At 37.6% G+C, this 17,647-nt stretch overlaps 3 protein-coding genes across 4 annotated transcripts; all 3 read right to left on the bottom strand.

The window, feature by feature from the left end:
* Window positions 1–3,854: 3,854 nt before the first annotated feature.
* On the bottom strand, window positions 3,855–5,282 carry LOC130461407 (uncharacterized). The gene has a single exon (XM_056829501.1). The coding sequence runs from the start codon at window positions 5,280–5,282 to the stop codon at window positions 3,855–3,857; it is 1,428 nt and encodes a 475-aa protein (XP_056685479.1).
* Window positions 5,283–5,441: 159 nt separating this feature from the next.
* LOC130461406 (uncharacterized) lies at window positions 5,442–5,957 on the bottom strand. Its single transcript, XM_056829500.1, has one exon. The coding sequence runs from the start codon at window positions 5,955–5,957 to the stop codon at window positions 5,442–5,444; it is 516 nt and encodes a 171-aa protein (XP_056685478.1).
* Window positions 5,958–7,558: 1,601 nt separating this feature from the next.
* On the bottom strand, window positions 7,559–13,968 carry LOC110797197 (uncharacterized). Of its 2 annotated transcripts, none has more exons than XM_056828657.1 (8): window positions 13,639–13,968; window positions 10,190–10,657; window positions 9,330–9,504; window positions 8,939–9,227; window positions 8,754–8,826; window positions 8,578–8,668; window positions 8,405–8,484; window positions 7,559–8,057 (listed from the first exon to the last, which is right to left on the bottom strand). In XM_056828657.1, the coding sequence occupies exons 1-8, from the start codon at window positions 13,684–13,686 to the stop codon at window positions 7,803–7,805; spliced, it is 1,479 nt and encodes a 492-aa protein (XP_056684635.1). In that variant the 5' UTR covers window positions 13,687–13,968; the 3' UTR covers window positions 7,559–7,802. The 2 variants fall into 2 exon arrangements, with proteins under 2 accessions (XP_056684635.1, XP_056684636.1); XM_056828658.1 differs by having other exon boundaries at window positions 8,939–9,224; window positions 13,639–13,900.
* Window positions 13,969–17,647: the final 3,679 nt, after the last annotated feature.

The raw sequence follows: 17,647 nt of genomic DNA, 5'->3' as shown, positions 1-17,647 counted from the left end.
TCGACCAGGTATTTCTCAAAAGGACTAGTCGTCCAAATATTTATCAAGGGGACTAGTCGTCAAAAATATTTCTCAAGGGGGCTAGTCGTCCAAATCTTTTTCAAAGGGGCTAGCCGTCCAAATATTTTTCAAGGCGGCTAGTCGTCCAAATATTTTTCAAGGGGGCTAGTCGACCAGGTATTTCTCAAAAGGACTAGTCGTCCAAATATTTCTCAAGGGGACTAGTCGTCAAAAATCTTTCTCAAGGGGGCTAGTCGTCCAAATCTTTTTCAAAGGGGCTAGTCGTCTAAATATTTTTCAAGGGGGCTAGTCGTCCAAATCTTTTTCAAGGGGGCTAGTCGTCCAAATATTTTTCAAAGGGGCTAGTTGTCTAAATATTTTTCAAGGGGGCTAGTCGTCCAAATATTTTTCAAGGGGGCTAGTCGTCCAAATATTTTTCAAGGGGGCTAGTCGTCCAAATTTTTGTATCAAGGGGGCTAGTCGTCCAAATTTTTGTATCAAGGGGGCTAGTTGTCCAATTTTTTTTTCCAAAGGACCTAGCAATCAAATTCTTCATTCAGAGCGAAGGCAGTCGGCAAACTGTTCGCGGCCTTTCCTCAAAAACACTCGCAACACAGTCAACGCCCGCACTTCACTCTGAGGGGGCTAGTTGTACCACCAGGTATCAAAATAGTACTTATTTTTTCCCATTTATTCAGAGCAAGCGCGGCAATTGTCATATATGCGCTTACTCTGAGGGGGCTAGTTGTACGGGGTGTCCTACCGGCACCACTTGGTACCGGCAGAACTCCCCGTAGGTAAACTTAACCTGCAGGTAATCTGGTCATCTTAGGTAAACAGCACCTACCGGCAATATTTGCAAGACCCCTACCGGCGTTATCATGAGGACAACCAACCAAGGATCACTATCAACAGGTCGCTATCTAACCACAAGGGACCCACCTGATCGTACCTTTGGATTGGTCTATATAAGGAGCACCTCATTTATTGCTATGAGGTACACAAACACTTAAACACACTTCTTTCTTACTCACTGATTAGCTCTTAATCACTTCTTAATCCCTCAGTAATCTTACTTAAGCATCGGAGGGGGGATCCTCGAACCACCCCCGAGGCTAGTTAATCCATTCTGTTGTGCAGATATCAACCGGCACTCTCAACAGGAATCAAGTATCCCACAGTCAGCTGTTCTCATTCCACACCCGGAACATGTATCACTCGTAATGTTGTCTTTTAATTATTATTATTTTTTTTATTTTTTTTGACATAGGAACTCTCCTAATGTTGTTAATGATATTATTGTGTATAAAAATATTGCACATAATTTCATTCGGTAATAAAATGTCCATGATATTATTATTTAAATAAAATATACTGTGATAGAATTATCTCATGTCCTTTAAAAAAAAGATTAGATAATATTCCGCATCATTAAGATACTAGGCGTGAGATTGCTTTTATAAAACATTGGCGTAATTAATGGAATTTTCCATATTAATAACTCATTTTTACCATGAAATTTTCTATATGAATAACTCATTGTTACCATGAAATGAAGTCAGTCTAATATGACAATAATGTATATATCACTTAATTTATGTGTATTTCATACTTGTTTTATATTATAAAATAAGCAAATAAAAGAGTGATACTTATCATCACCATGTAGTCACACTTGTTTGAGGGAAAATTAACAAATTACTCCGTAATTTATTTACACATAATTACATGAAACCTTAAGAAAGGAAATTTTGATATTCACATTTTAAAGTTAATTTTTAAGATGGTTTTTTTTTTTTTGCTAAGTAAGAAAGGATAATATTAATCACCAAAACAGATTACAAGCTAGGCTAACTCCAAAGGAAACGAACCAACTAGGTTGGACCCTTTCACAAAGGAGAAAGCAAAACAACTAAACAACTCTTAAAGAGTTAAAAACCATAAGCTATCCTTTCGACTTACTTTTCTAGGCATTACACTCCTAATTCGATCTCTCACAATCTGCTTGATTCTAGTAACAGTGCTATGCACAGTTGGGATACACTTATCCCATAAACTGCCATTCCTACTCCTCCATACAGAATACACAGTTGCTGCTAAAGCAGCATACCAGACTTGCCTTCGAAATTTGGTTTGATGACTATTACCAATTCTGCTAATGAGAATCTGAAGCCCACTGTGAGTAGTGTGAAAGCCAACCCAACTCTTGATCTCCTCAATACACCTCTTGCTATAGGGGCAAGCAAAAAACAGATGGTCATGGACCTCTTCTTGCTGATCACACAACAGACAGTTTGGGGAGGAGCAAACACCAATTCTGGCTAATCTTGCAGCTGTCTGTAACCTATCCTGAACAGCCATCCAACAAATGAACTTGTGCTTGGGTGTATTCAATCTATTCCAAACCATATGATCCCAGTGCACCAAGGGTTTTGGACCTGTAAGTTTTTGATACACATCTTTCACAGAATAACAGGACATACTACTAAATTCAGCAATAGTGTAGTATTGCTTCAGGACTTCTTTTGTTTCACAAATCTTTCTCCAGTACCAGCTTGCAGAATTGTTAGGCTGGTACTCCCACCATTCCCCATCCTTGACATATACAGAGCTTACCCATTTGATCCATATACTATCTTGCTTTGTGGCCACAGCCCACACATACTTACCAATAGCTGCAGTATTCCATGTCAGAATATCTCTGAAGCCAAGACCACCCTCTTTCTTCTCACAACAAGAACTTTTCCAGGAAATGTTACTTGGCTTGCTACTATAAGCTTGCCCACTCCACAGAAATGACCTACACACCATGGTGATCTCTTTCAGAACCTTCTTAGGCAAGACATAAATCTGAGCCCAATAACTATGCAAACTCAGCAAAACAGAATTAATCAGAAGAACTCTTGCTGTGTAGGAAAGGTTTCTAGAACTCCACACTTTGATTATGAGAATCATCTTATCCACTAACATTTCACATTGTGCAGCAGTAATCTTTTTAGCACAGATAGGTACACCCAGATACTTGAAAGGTAAGGTACTCCTAGTAAAACCAGAAGCTGACACTACTATCTTCACATCATCTTCAGCTATGCCATAACAATAAATAGATGATTTTTTCTTATTTGCCATTAAACCAGATGAATCAGAGAACAACTTGAAAGCTTGAAGTAGCAAATATATTGAAGGAAATTCACCTTTGCAGCACAGAATAAGATCATCAGCAAAACACAAGTGTGTCAGCTTTACCTCTCTGCATCTTGGATGAAACTGGAACATGGGAAGCTCACTCATTTGATGAAATATTCTGGAAAGATACTCCATACAGATTACAAACAACAGAGGGGACATGGGATCCCCTTGTCTCAGCCCCCTTTTAGATTTGAAAAAACCATGAAGAGAGCCATTAATAACCAGAGAAAACATGGGGGTAGTCACACATTCCATAATTAGATCAACAAACTTCTTAGGAAAACCTAACTGCTCCAACATTTGAAGCAGAAAGTTCCAATCCACTGTATCATATGCCTTCTGCAGATCAATCTTCATTAAGCAGCTAGGCTTCACATCTTTCCTACCATAATGTTTCACCAAATCTTGAACCACCATAATATTGTGTACAATATACCTCCCATGTACAAATCCCCCTTGATTCTCAAGAATTAAATCAGGAAGGATTTGCCTGAGTCTCCCACACAAGACTTTAGTTACACACTTGTAAAGTGTATTACAGCAAGAAATTGGCCTGAATTCACTCACATTCCTAGGGCACTTGGTCTTTGGAATAAGAGTAATGGCAGTATGATTGATTTCTTTTAACAGTTTCCCATGCTGCAACACATCTAGCACAGCAGAAATTACATCCTCTCCCACAATGTTCCATGTGTCTCTATAGAAGAAGGTCCCAAAGCCCGAGCCTTAATACCAGGAATTGAAAACAAAGCTTTCTTAACTTCATCATAAGTGTAAGGAGCATTCAAAATCTGCTTGTGTTGATCTGTAACCATTGGACCTGCTTGAACAATCTGACTGAGAACATCAGTTCTATTAGAATGAGTGCTACCCAACAAAGTGGAATAAAAATCCAAGAAGGCTTTAGAAACACCATCTGCAGTGTCAGTCCAAACCCCATTCATGTCATGTATGCTGTAAATCTGGTTATGAGTGTTTCTACTTCTGATACTCTGATGAAACAATGCTGTGTTTTCATCACCTGCTTTGAGCCATTCTAGTTTTGCTTTCTGCCTCAGAAATTCCAGATAAGCTTTGTGTTTTGTTCTGTACTCCTGCACAGCTTGTAATTCTGCATCAGCTAAAGCTTGATCAGTTGGATTTAAATGCATTGCATTCTGAGCTGCAATCATTTCATGGTGAGCTTTAAGATCAGCAGCATGAACATCACTAAATCCAGCTCTATTCAGCTCCTTCAAAGCTGCTTTTACTTTTTTCAGTTTTGTTACAACAGTGAACATCTTACTTCCTTGAATCTGGGTGTTCCATTGTTCTTGGACAATTGTATTAAAATCCAGAGCATTTCTCCACATTGTAAAATATTTGAAGGGTTTCTTCCCTCCTGAATTCCTAGGATACACTGTAAGGAGACCTGGAGAATGATCAAAAGAACCTTCATTCATGAAACAAGCTTCTGCAGACCCATACTCATTCTGCCAACCAGTATTAGCCATGATTCTGTCAATTTTTGAAAATACTCTAGCCATTCCTTGTTGCTTGTTGTTCCAAGTGTACAAATTGCCTACACTCTTAACATCCTCCATGCCACAATACTGCATACAATCACACATAGAAGTGATCTCACTAGTCCTCACTGGAGCACCAATTCTTTCATCCAAAGCCATGACACAGTTGAAATCCCCACATAGCACCCATGGATCATGAGTATTCAGGTGCCTCAAATCTCTCCACAACTCCTCTCTAGCATTATTTTCATTGAATGCATATATGAAAGTACATAAAAATTTAGTTGTACTTCCCACTGGAGTAACAGAACAGTGAACAAATTGACTGGTTACAACAATAATGGTCACTATGAAACTATTGGGATTCCATGCCACAATGATCCTCCCTCCATCATGGTAGCTAGCATTGCTTGTAAAACACCAAGTACTAAACATTCTCTGGTAAAGCTTACCTAGATTGGCAGTCTTTACCTTGTGCTCCAGAAGCCCAACCAATCCAACATGATACTTGTGAATGAGTTGCCTCACAATATCTTGTTTCTGGATTAGATTGAGACCTCTGACATTCCAAGAGAGGACTCTATCCATAAGAGGATGGAGGGTTCCCCCTCCCTACACTCCCCCCTATCTTTTCTCCAGAACCACCCACAACTACTACATTTTGCTCATTAGCATCATCTCCCCCTTGTTCAGTGTTCAAGAGTTGAAAAGTATTATTAAGCTGAGTAGGTTTAGGGTCATTAGACCTCACTCTAATTGGCCTAAGTGCTCTTTGAAAGCCTTCCTGATCCACCTCATTGGGGCTTCCATAGATGGCACCACCACCTGTTTCTGTACCCAAACTCTCTTGGAACCTGACCTACATTCATCAGTTCTATGTCCCATCTTCTTACATTTGCCACAAGTGGTAGGGTTCCACTCAAAAGTGAGTGCCACTTTGGTCAAAACTCCATGTTCATCCATGAAGTCAGTATGAGAAGGCAAGTCCTGTGTAAGAGGCATATCCACCAATACTCTAGCAAATTGCAATTTATCCCTATTTACTGTTGCAGCATCCCTCTTAATAGGCTTCCCAAACTGATGCACAATCTTGAACAAAGATTTCTCACCCCAATATTTAAAGTTCAACTGCATTTGAACCCATATTGGAACAGATTTGACTTCCTCTTTCTCAATATCCATCTCTACACTCCAAGGTTTAACAATAACTGGTTTGCTATCAAAAAAATGATGGCCAAGCAGAACCTTATCCCTCATGTCCATGGTGAGAAAACGAACTAGATAAATCCCTTTTTCACCATAATCACCTTGTCCACATTAAATTTTCTCCAAATACGCCTAACAAAACCATCCATGACATGAGTAGGTGGATTTGCCCCTATAATATAGCAAATCACAGATGAATTCCAGAATTCCACCTCCTCCTGAATATCATCCAATTCAATCTGAACAGGACTATCAGTTTGAACATTCAAATCCTTCGATTCATTATCAGAACTATCATGATCACTAGATTCATCATTATCCAAACTATCATGAACACTAGATTCATTGAATTGCTGTAAAATGGGAACAGAGACCATACCAATGTCTACATTTGCTCTGGTTTGAGGATTACGAACAACTGAGGCCGATTTGTGAATTTCCTGCATCCATTCATTGAATGAGTGCCTTACTTCCGATCGTAACTGCAGGTGTTTTAATCCAGATTTCGGCGTCAAAATTTCATTCTCCAATCCAAAATCCAATGCCTCCACTCCCAAAACTTCATCAATGGGACGAGTTCTGAGTGCTTGAGAATCGGACGAAGGGCCACGAGGTTTCTTCTTCGAATTTCCATGATTATTGCTTCGCAATTTACCTCCAGTTTTCTTCGCCATGGCTTCGGTGCACGATAGACCTCATGCGCCGAGAGAAAACTTGAGGAAAAAGAAAGCAATCTAATCCTAATTACTATTTTCGTTTTATTTTTAAGATGTTATTATCAACGTAATCTTTTGTTTTTTATGGTTGTTATCAACATAATCTTTAAGTTTTATAATGTCAACAATTAATATATTTTGGGTAATATTTTCCTTAAATACGGACAAGTAAATTTAGAAAATCAATTTTAATTATGTTTTCAAAAATTATAAGAAAGGCAAATCAGAAAGCAATATACGTCAGGCCGTCAGCTTCATATCAATTTGCCTCTCTTTTATTGTATTAAACTAGTGTGTTGCTCGAGCGATGCCTCGGATTGCTATTTTGAATAATATGAGTATATTCGACTTTTTCAAAAAGAAAATTATTATTATGCCGCAAATGGAAAAATAACCATTCAAAAACCACAAAATAAAGTTGCTAACTAATTTCTTTAACAAAATTTAAAATGTCTTATATTATTATTGCATCGTGATAAGAGTAGTAAAATTATCCACTTATCTTTTAACTGAAGTATATTTATATTAATAATGCACAACAATATTTGGCTAAGTTGGTAAAATTTTAATATTTCATATTTGTTGGTCACAAGTTCAAATCTTTGTATTAACACATTTTTATTGTCACAATACTTGCTAAATATGTGATGTGGCACATATACTTTCTCAGAAACGTTTTTTTAATATATTGTATGTTTCAATTCTACTTAATTATGACTTCGGTTTTCTAAGTACTTCGTATAAACCTGCAGTCTACCAATTGTTTGTTGGTTCAGTGGTAATTGGGGCTGAACTGAGTAGGGAGAACTCGTGTTCGGTCCCCCGCAACAACAATTGGGAGGGGACTGGAACCTATCCACCCAGAACTCGCCCCGAATCCGGATTAGCCCTAAGGGTGAACCATGTGCTAACACCCAAAAAAAATTCTGTTGAACTCAAAGGTGAAACTCACCACAAGTCCTGAATTTTAAGGAAATCCAATACGCTTCCTACATCAATCGATTTACAAATGCAACACTTCTTACTTCCTATCAAACAAACCATGAAACTGTATTCAAAAAAGAAAAGAAAAACCTACCACCTGTATGACTGTACATACGGGGCAGAATCAAGTGATCTACGCAAACGCCTCTGTCTGAGGAAATATTTGCTGTACAAGAGCTTGATATTTACATTGTATAAGCAATTAACCTCCATGAATATGATGAGAGTTACTACTGTTGGCCATAATTTCAGGTTGATTAGGAGTTACTTGTGTTAAGCTCTCTGTATCAGATGCTGGTGTAGACACTTCGTCCACAGAACTAGGTTGAAAATTTGAGCGAGTTTGCCATATACTCCTCCATCTCGAAACCTCATAGATAATGGAGCATCCACACATAGCCACTCCGAAACCAACAAAAGTAGCAATTATAACTGATACCACAGCTTGCAAGTTTAGCTGTACATAACATATACATTTTTAATTAGTGTTCCCTATGTATCAAATTAATATTAGTCATACAGACTTAGTTTGGTGAGGGAAAAACACAATTCCAAACTAATTTTCCTTTGTTTGGTTCCTTAAAGGAAATTAATAGAAAAAGGAAATGGAAATGGGATAGGAAGAAAATTGATGGGAAGAAGGAAGAGGGAGGTAAGGAAGAAAAGCGGAAAGGTGGTTTCCACTCCTTGCCAAACCAAATAATGTAAAATGATTGAAAGGGGAAAATCGTTTTTCATGAAAACGTTCTACACCAAACCAAACGGAGCCTTAAAAGTTTATAGACTACAAAAGGAATAGCGTACCAGAGCATACAAAATATGTGCAAAGGAAACCACCATAACAAATTGCGCAGCTGCATATACCCAAAGAAATTTTCTTCCAACTGCACACAAGGTAAAGGTAGCATTTGATTGGCATGATGTCCACAAGAGAAATCTAGAGATTTAAAAATGCCAGAAATGAACCACCACCATACCCATAGTTGTCGACGTCATTGATGCAAGCAGACCCAAAATGCATGAAAATGGAAGCGAAATGGCAATTGCACCCGAACCCATTTTCTTAACCTGTTCACAGATACAATATCACAATTAGATGGGCTTCGAAAAGAAATTGATACAAATTATGTGATCCTTGTTTCGTTGAACTTACCAAAAGCTGTTCAAGGAAACAAAAGTAAGCAAGCATGCTTACAATAACAAGTACAGGGACATCTTGCCAAACCCTGAAATGCAATAAAAACAATACTTCTTTGATCATCAGAAAAAAAATAATAAAAAAAAAATCTTGTTTGGAAAGAATATAGGCATTGCAGAAACTAGAGATCTTTAACTTGCCTGAAACCAGCCAAGTCAGCCTGCTGTCCATCACTTCCTTGTTGAGCCTGAGCATTCTGAATTCGCAAAAGTGTAACAGGTAGGTTTTTAACCTCTTGCTGGCATACATCACATATCTTGTTTCCTTTGATGCTAAACCATTTAACAGCACATTCTTGGTGAGCCAAAGCAAGTTCACCTTTGCAGCTACATTCCAACTTGAGCGTCTCTGAGCCTTCCCCCAGCTCCACAAAGCAAATTCTGCAAACAGCTTCTTCTTCAGGAATGTCTTCACCGTTATCATCAACTTCTGAACCATGAGATTTCAAATCATGTCATTCTCTCATTTAACAACACCACTTCAGGCGTTTCGTTCAAGAAAAAATCAAGCATAAAAGTCAAACAAGTATACCCTCAGCATCAGTTGCACTTGCACCTGACTCTATCAAGGGTCCATCTTTAACACGTGGAGTTGTTGGTATTACACGAAATATCCCTCCAAAAGAATCCACCTGCCTTACACTACCATCTTTGATAAGAACTGGAACAGAACGTGAACGGTGAATAGGTAATTGGAGCAGTCCTTTCTGTAAAGGGAGGAAATCTGTTAAGAATCAAATATAGAGGTGGATGAAAATTCTGTGGGAGGTAGCCTCTACAATTTCATAAACAACCTCTCCCCCCATCCCAAAGATAAAGAAAGCAGAAGATAAAACAGGGGAGGGGGCACGGGGCAGCATCTAATTATAAGTGCTATCCATAGTATGATCATGCAAGCATTGTTATTCACAGTAAACATGCTTAAGAGTAATAGGACATAAGACATGGGAAAATGAAACTAGGTATAGATGCACTGTAAAATTCATGCATGGTAATCCTTTCAGAAACCGAGAACTAGCATTTGCAGGACATATCTCTTCTGGTAGAATTGCTGCAACAAGACCTGATATGCATGAAAGAACTTCCAATTGTGTCAACTTTTCAATCTACTTAGATTAAACAAAGGCCAATCACTTATTTATGAAGCTCAGGGTCAGGATGTAACACAACTATGACTGGCCAAGATGAGGTAAAATACAGTGATATAATAACCTAAAATCAAAAACCAAATAAATATAAAGATCACAAGTAATTAGCAAACAAAGCAGTAATGCGGAACCAGAACTTGAAAATTGTATACAAAGCAACTGCTAAGCTACCAACTGACAATTGTCAAAAAGAAAACTACCATGAAACCATGTAAAGGGTAAAGTCTTCTAAGTATTCACTCACATTGCTTCCATGCGTGGACCCTGGATTAGAGCATGAAATGGGAGTAACGGGTAATGAATATGCTTTATTTCCTTTTGGTGTAAAAAGCTTTGAAAGAGAAAATGTCCGCATCATTGGTTTTCTCCCTCCTCCCACCGAAGATGGAGAACCGAGGGAAAGAATGGCGGCATTCTCAATCTCTGAAGAAGAATTCTTGAACTTGAAACTAAGTCTTGGGAGGAGGCTTTTAAATGATGATTTGTCCCTACGCATGGTGGAGCTTGAAGACCTATTTAATCCAGCAACGGCAGGGCTGTGCATTGGTGAAAAATTTACTTTTTTGGGTGTTGGAAGAATGCTTATTCTCACAGAATCCTCTGGGGAAAATTGAACACTTTCTGATGGTATATCTAGGACAAGATGTTGTGGGAGTGGCCTACTGCGCTGGCGTGTTGGATTTTCTTCAGTTATTTCAGTCGATTCTCCCATCTACAAGAGAAAAAATGCTTGATAAATATACAGGACGAGAAAAGCATACATATTTTAAAAGAAATTTATAGACTGCTGATTTTGGACTTTATTACATGTTCAAAGAGCATCATATAGTATTTGTTTGTGCTCAGAAAAATGTTCTACATATGACATTACCACTCAAAGTTTTACCTAATAAACTGAACTACACTATCCAATTAAAACCCCCCAAATGACAAAATTTCCAAGAAAAAGAAAAAGGCAGATGAAACGAAAGAATAATCAACAAAAAAGAACCAAATATAGAGACATACATAAACTATCACAGATCAACAAAAGAGAGATTATCAATTTGATCAAAAGTTTTATGCAGTGGAGTTCATCTCAAAGCAAGTAAATATAGGTCAATCTTTCATAGGTGAAACTTCACTGATCCAACTCAATCATGAAAATAATACAGTACTGAATCTCACTTGAACTCAAGAAATTCTTTTATATCCTCATCTTACTTTGTTATATGAATCAGTAGGTAGATCGTACACTAACTTAAGCAGGAAACAATTTCCTCAACAGGAGAAGAAACTTAGTTTCTCTTAGTTCCTCTGCTAGACAAAAGATACCCTCTGCTTCCTACATTGAAGATAACTTTTTAGGCTCATCTCACACTCTCCACCCTAGCTTTGAAACACTGATTCTCATAAGAAAAAATGATGTTGCTAATTAAATTTTAAAAAACAATTTGAGCTAAGCATCAGAGTCAGTAAGTCACAGGAAGAAGACAGGGAAACTTCGATCGAAATAATCTGTAATCACTGTGGAGAGCTGAATAATCAGAACCCACAAAGGAGTGATGATTAAGGTTTGCACAACCGATGTATTGTTACTTGTGCATAATGCATGAGGAAAGAAGAATAATGATGCTCATTAAATTATCGAACTGAATATAAAACAAAATACATCACATGCAAGTATAAAGAAAAACATAACTGATAAGGGAAAGAAATAAGAAATTGCCTTCAATTTTATGGTTTTATTGGTGCTAGAATAATAGTTGAGAGTTCCAGCCAGCAAACATATTGAAGAAACGCAAACAATTACTTAGTATTTGTTTAATATTCTTCTACTATTCGAAAAAAAGTGTCATCCAATAATTTCAATGCCAAATTATTCCGTATACCGAATATCCTGCTGTAGGCTTACACAAAATGTACTCGTACATACCCGTATAATCATACATTCTGAACTCCGATGTCTCATTATATTTATCTATCCAAGAATTAAAAACTAGAATGGCAGTATAATAATACATTCTCAACTCAGATGTCTCATTATATTTATCTGTCCAAGAATTAAAAACTAGAATGGCAGAATAATCATACATTCTCAACTCAGATGTCTCATTATATTTACCTATCCAAGAATTAAAAACTAGAATGGCAGAACATCGTATGCAATACGCTTAGTATTTTAAATATACACAGAATGATAAAATATATTTTCGAGAGGAGAAATGCCTTCCTAATTATCAGATGTGACATAAGTGATTAAAAAGTCATGTGATTAACATGAAGCATATTCATATAACTGAAGATAATCCAAAAGTTCCATACATGAAACTGGTACTACAATAAGTCCCAGTTTCATGCCCCTTTTCAATACGGAGTACTCAATTTTCTACATTGGCGGCCAGTGTGTCAAAAGCCATACAAAAGAAAAGTAAAGGGGTCAAATCTAGAATTAAGGACATCCACTAAAAGGCCTTGCCTTCTTCACTGGATAAAAGAATTTCTTAATCATAAAGATTTAGAACATATCCAATATCCATTTTTTTAATTTTTTTTACTATAGCCATGATGAATCAGATGCCCACTAAAACCCAAAAGTCAAATACAATTGAAATTAATTAAAGGATAAGATATTAAATGCTGCATCTCCTTCAAGTTAAACCTTGGTAGTTGGTAATGTTATGTGAAATCAATATCCAAATCTTAAAAGATAGGAAAATGATATACGCGTCACTAAGTGTTTAGTGCAAAAATTTGGTAATATTAATCCAATATTTGGCCTATTTTCTTTTATTAATCCCACTTACGACATATTTTTTTTTAATAATCCCACATTTACTACCCACCGACTTTATTGGTCTTATCACTTATGTGACGGGTAACCAGTAAAAAAGTTAACGAGATGGTGATAAATTGATGATGACGACTGAATATATTGAGGGAGAAGAGAGAGAGTACTGACAAATAGGGACATATTACCGCCTACAACATATTTATGACCTGTTGGGCTCAATAAAGGTCGTTGGGTAGTAAATGTATGATTATTAAACATTATGTCGTAGGTGGGCTTAATAGAAAATCGGCCAAATGTTGGATTAATATTACCAAATTTTCCTAAACTAAAAGTCGAAATATTAAACATTGGTAAAAACACTATCGACGCGTCATAGCACACCTGGTTCACCTGCTCCAACTAATCCGACTTGTGTCGCACACCTTGCTTTATGGTGGGTGAGCAAAGTAACAGTGATTGCAAATCATAAAAAAGCATTCTTCTTTAATCACTTCTTAGTTCTAAGTATTCAAATCAATTAGGTGATTTAGCATTTGCAAAATGAGAATTTAGAATATAGTAATAGCAGAAATTCCAAATTCCCCAGAAATATGACACATAACTAAACATGGAAATAGTACAGAAATCAGGAAAATGATATCAGACAGTAGACAACAGAGAATAAAACGAATATTACAGTTCAACTAACCTGCTCGCATCATGTGGTCTTCCAGCTAACCAGACTCAATATTCAATCATAACAATCATATAATTTCAGAATTAAATTTCCCAAGTGAATTTCCCAATTAAATTTCAAAAAAAATTCCCAAATTATTGGAAACATTTATAATAATTGTTTTTTTTTGGGGTTTTTGCAGTAAACTAAAATAAAATTAAGCTAAACCCAGAAAAGAAAACAAAAATAAATAAATAAATAATACCTGTTGATTATCATTTTGTTTGCGAGCTGGGTCTTTTTCAGTCTCCATGTTTAATCAATTGGAGCTTCTTCTCGCAGATCAAAATAAATGAAAATAATGGGATTAAATAAAAATTACGAAGTATGTATGAAAAGAGGAAAGGAAAAACAGGAAAAGCCCCCTCTTATTTCTTGTTAAACAAGGGAGATGACAACGAGAGAGAGGATGGAAGGAAGGGGGGGGGGGGTTTAGTGGAGGTTTTTTTTGGGGGGCACAACGTTTTTAGTAATGAGCGAAATAAAACCAATGATAGTAAACGTTTGACTAAATTCAGTCCAACTGAAAGCACGGAGAAGGCTTCCTTCTTACTCCCTCCATCCCATATATGGTGTCGGTTATGGAATTAAAGAATTTAGAAAATAATTTTTTTTTTTTTTTTTTAAGTTAAAAAGTTAATCCCTCCATCCCTTAATACTCGCACCGTTTTGACTGGACACGCTTGCCAATATACAACTTTGACCACCAATATCTTTAAATACATATTATAAAAACTTATAAAATATTAATATTTTGAAAATATATATCGAGATGAAGCCAATAATATATTATATGCTAACATTTGTTTTCATATACTATAAATAAAATAAGGTCAAAGCGAATTATGTGAATAGTGCAAAAAGTCAAAACGGTGCAAGTATTAAGGAACAGAGGGAGTAGTTCATTGATAAAATAGTCATACGACATCTAAAATAGAAATCAAAACTAACAAATACAAAACAATTTGGATCAAACAAAATTCTAATCCGGCAAAACCACGATCGTTGTAGATGAGATCTGACAATGATGAATACCCTCTTTCACATCGTTGTTTGATACAACCTTCAACGAGGGGGTCTTTCGATCTGTTGTAGCTTTGGTATTGAATTAAATCCGATTCAATTGATTGTAGACGTAAGAATGACCTCCGTTGTAATCCCGCACAAATCTTCATCAATAAATCAACTTTTCCTGTGAAATTAAAAACATGGCCCCAAAGTCTCATAAGGAGAGAGATAAAACCCAATAAATGGGTACAGATAACCCAATAAATGGGTAAAAAAGCTCTCCAATAGTGAGAGAATGGAGTTTTTATTCCGAACATGAAATCAAAATCTATGAAAAAAACAAGAAAAACCTAATGGTTGGTGATAGCCCCTACAAAATTAGGGTTTTGAAAGAGGAAGAGATAAAATGAATCTTTAATGGGTTGGTTAAATAACTATGATTAGAAAATAACATGCTTAATTATTAATGTTGTTGTAGTTTACTCATTCCCAGAATAGTACATAATTTATTTTATTTTTTAAATCAAAAGATAAAAGACACTTTCCTTGGGGTGAGATGACTATTATCCCTGAGGATTACACTTCTCTCACTGGCCTGTCCTTTATAGGCACTTCGATCTTCCTCCCTAGGGACAGTGAGTTGGCTTCGGAGAGCGTCATCACTGAGTGTATTGGTGCAGAGCTGGCCGTTGAGGTGAAGAAGTACGGAGGAAAGGGGATTCCTTACTCCTTGTTGGTGACAATATTGTTAGAGGGTCGCCCCTCTGGTGCTTCTTCGGAGTTATATGCCCGTATATTCTATCTGTTGTTCTTGAGACGATTTTGTCGAATCGTTCTGAGAGGGTCAACCCCTGACTGATTCCGTTAGTGCGAAATCTTTCTGAGATGGGTTCGTTTTAATGGGGCGAGCCAACTTATGCGAACTTGATCAACCACATGAGTGTAGTTGTGTGAGTTCTTAACATTCCTGATAGGAGGATGACTTCTATCTCTCTATGCGGTCTTCCGTAACTTATTGAGGTACGTGCCTCATTTATTCTTTTAGGGATGCTAAATAGATGGACGGTTCTATTCCGGCCTTTTCTTACTATCACTTTTTTCCTTTTGCAACTATTGGCCTTCGAGCGTTTGCCCTTTTCCGCTCCTCGGCTAGGCAGGCAGGATAGAGGTTACCATGTAGCCAACTGTTGGGGTGCTGCCGGGAAGCTGAAGAAGAGGCTTAACATGTCGAGGTTCAGAGATATAATTACGACCGCACATCCTGATTTGGTAAGTGTGGCTGATTTCCTTTTATACGGACTCGTTTCATGCGAGTACGTTTCCTGAGCTGTTTGTGTTTATTAACTCTTGCTAACAGGTGGGTACGTTGGTCCCGTTGGGAAAAGCTAGGTGACACAAAGGAGTTGGCGGAGGCTCGATGCTAGTCTCGATGTCGGATCCTATATCAGGGTCCAAAAGGTCCGGCCTAGTTCCTTGGGGAACGAGTGCTCTGACAAACGACGGGCCTTGTGCGGGTGCCTCAGCCGCCCCCGACTAGCATATTGCGCCCTATGGGTGTTCCTCCTAGTCGTCGTGCGGCGTTGCGGAAGAGTGTGCCTACGGGTCAGCTGGTGGTGATATCTGATGATTAGACAAGGGAAGTAGCTTATGCTGAGGAGTTGGTAATGCTGAAAATACTAGCAGACATTAAGGGTGAAGGTGGTCTGAATTTAGGGGATGACTTTGAAGGATACAACGTCCCAGACAGCTCTAGTGAATCATAGGATGAGGATTTTGTTGGTTATCTAATTGCACCACCACACCATGAGAGACTGTGTTTGTGTTTTGAGGCACTTAGGAACGGGTTTTTCGTTGGATGCATACCTTTCATTTCACTGGATGGCTATTTCTTAAAGGGACCATTTGGGGGTCAATTGTTAGTAACAGTTGGGAGGGATGGTAATAATCAAATGTTCCTTGTATCTTGGGAAGTTCGTGAGGTTGACTGACACATGGAGTTGGTTCTTCGAACTTTTAGCCACTGATTTAGGCACTAGTGAATGAGCTGGTACACATTCATGTCTGGCCAACAAAAGGGGTTATTTGCAAATATGTTTCCACAAGCTGAAACTAGGGTGTGTGTGCAAGGTATGTGTATTGTAACTTTAGGGGAGTTCTTGGTGGTGGTTTAGAGTACAGAAAACAGTTCTGGATTATTGCAAAAAGCATAACAATCCATCACTTCAAGGAAAACATTGAAGTAAAGAGGGGTATTTCTAATGAAGCTGTCGAAGATCTAATGAAAATGAACTACAAGAAATGGTGTAGGGCATTCTACACTCCACTATCTTGCAGTGACAGTGTAGAAAACAACATGAGTGAGGTGTAAAATACATATATCTTGAGTGCAAGGCACAAGCCTATTATTACCATGTTGGAAGATAACAGAGAGAGTTTGATGGAAAGGCTGCATTTGAAAAGAGATTTCATTGGAAAAAAGGATATAATGTTGTGTCCTAGGATACAAAATCAGTTAGAGAAACACAAGATATGGGCAAGGGGTTGGAATGCATACTAGGATGGGGGTTTTGATATGGAGTAGGGAAAGTGCAACACATGTTAAGTATGTAGTGAATCTGAATCGATATACTTGCAGTTGCAATGCATGGCGGGTGAGTGGAATTTCATGCAAACATGTAATTGTTGCTATATGGAATAAAGTAGACCACCCAGAGCAGTATGTGAATGGTTATTTCACCAAACATACATACATGAAGGCATGTGACTTTTTGTTGGAGCCTTTAAATGGTCCTCGAGAGTGGCCTACTTTTGATAGCATTGTTGTGGCTCCTAATGTGAAATGGTTTGTGGCATACCTAAAACAAAGAGGAGATATGACGTTATGTCATGACAAGAAGCTCACGTGGTTATGTCATGAAAAGAAGCTTACGTGGTGTGCCAGACCACAACATAAGGGGCTGCAAGAATGGCCTTAAGAAACCGCGACACAACAACACTCATGCTAACTCTTCCAATGCAGAACAAACCACAACAACAAAACAACACTCAACAACCAATTCTGCTATCCCAATGCACAATAGGGGTGTAGGTATTTATACCTACCCTAATGGGTTTCAAAGAATAGCAACTGTAAGTAATTTAATTCACTAAACATCTTTCTGATTTGTTGTTTTACATGCACTGTAAGTTAACTTGTTCCTAATTTG

Source organism: Spinacia oleracea, chromosome 5, assembly GCF_020520425.1.
Source record: "Spinacia oleracea cultivar Varoflay chromosome 5, BTI_SOV_V1, whole genome shotgun sequence".
Taxonomy (NCBI): Eukaryota; Viridiplantae; Streptophyta; class Magnoliopsida; order Caryophyllales; family Amaranthaceae; genus Spinacia; species Spinacia oleracea.
The sequence above is the reverse complement of the archived record's forward strand: the minus strand, read 5'-3'. Positions and strand labels throughout refer to the sequence as shown.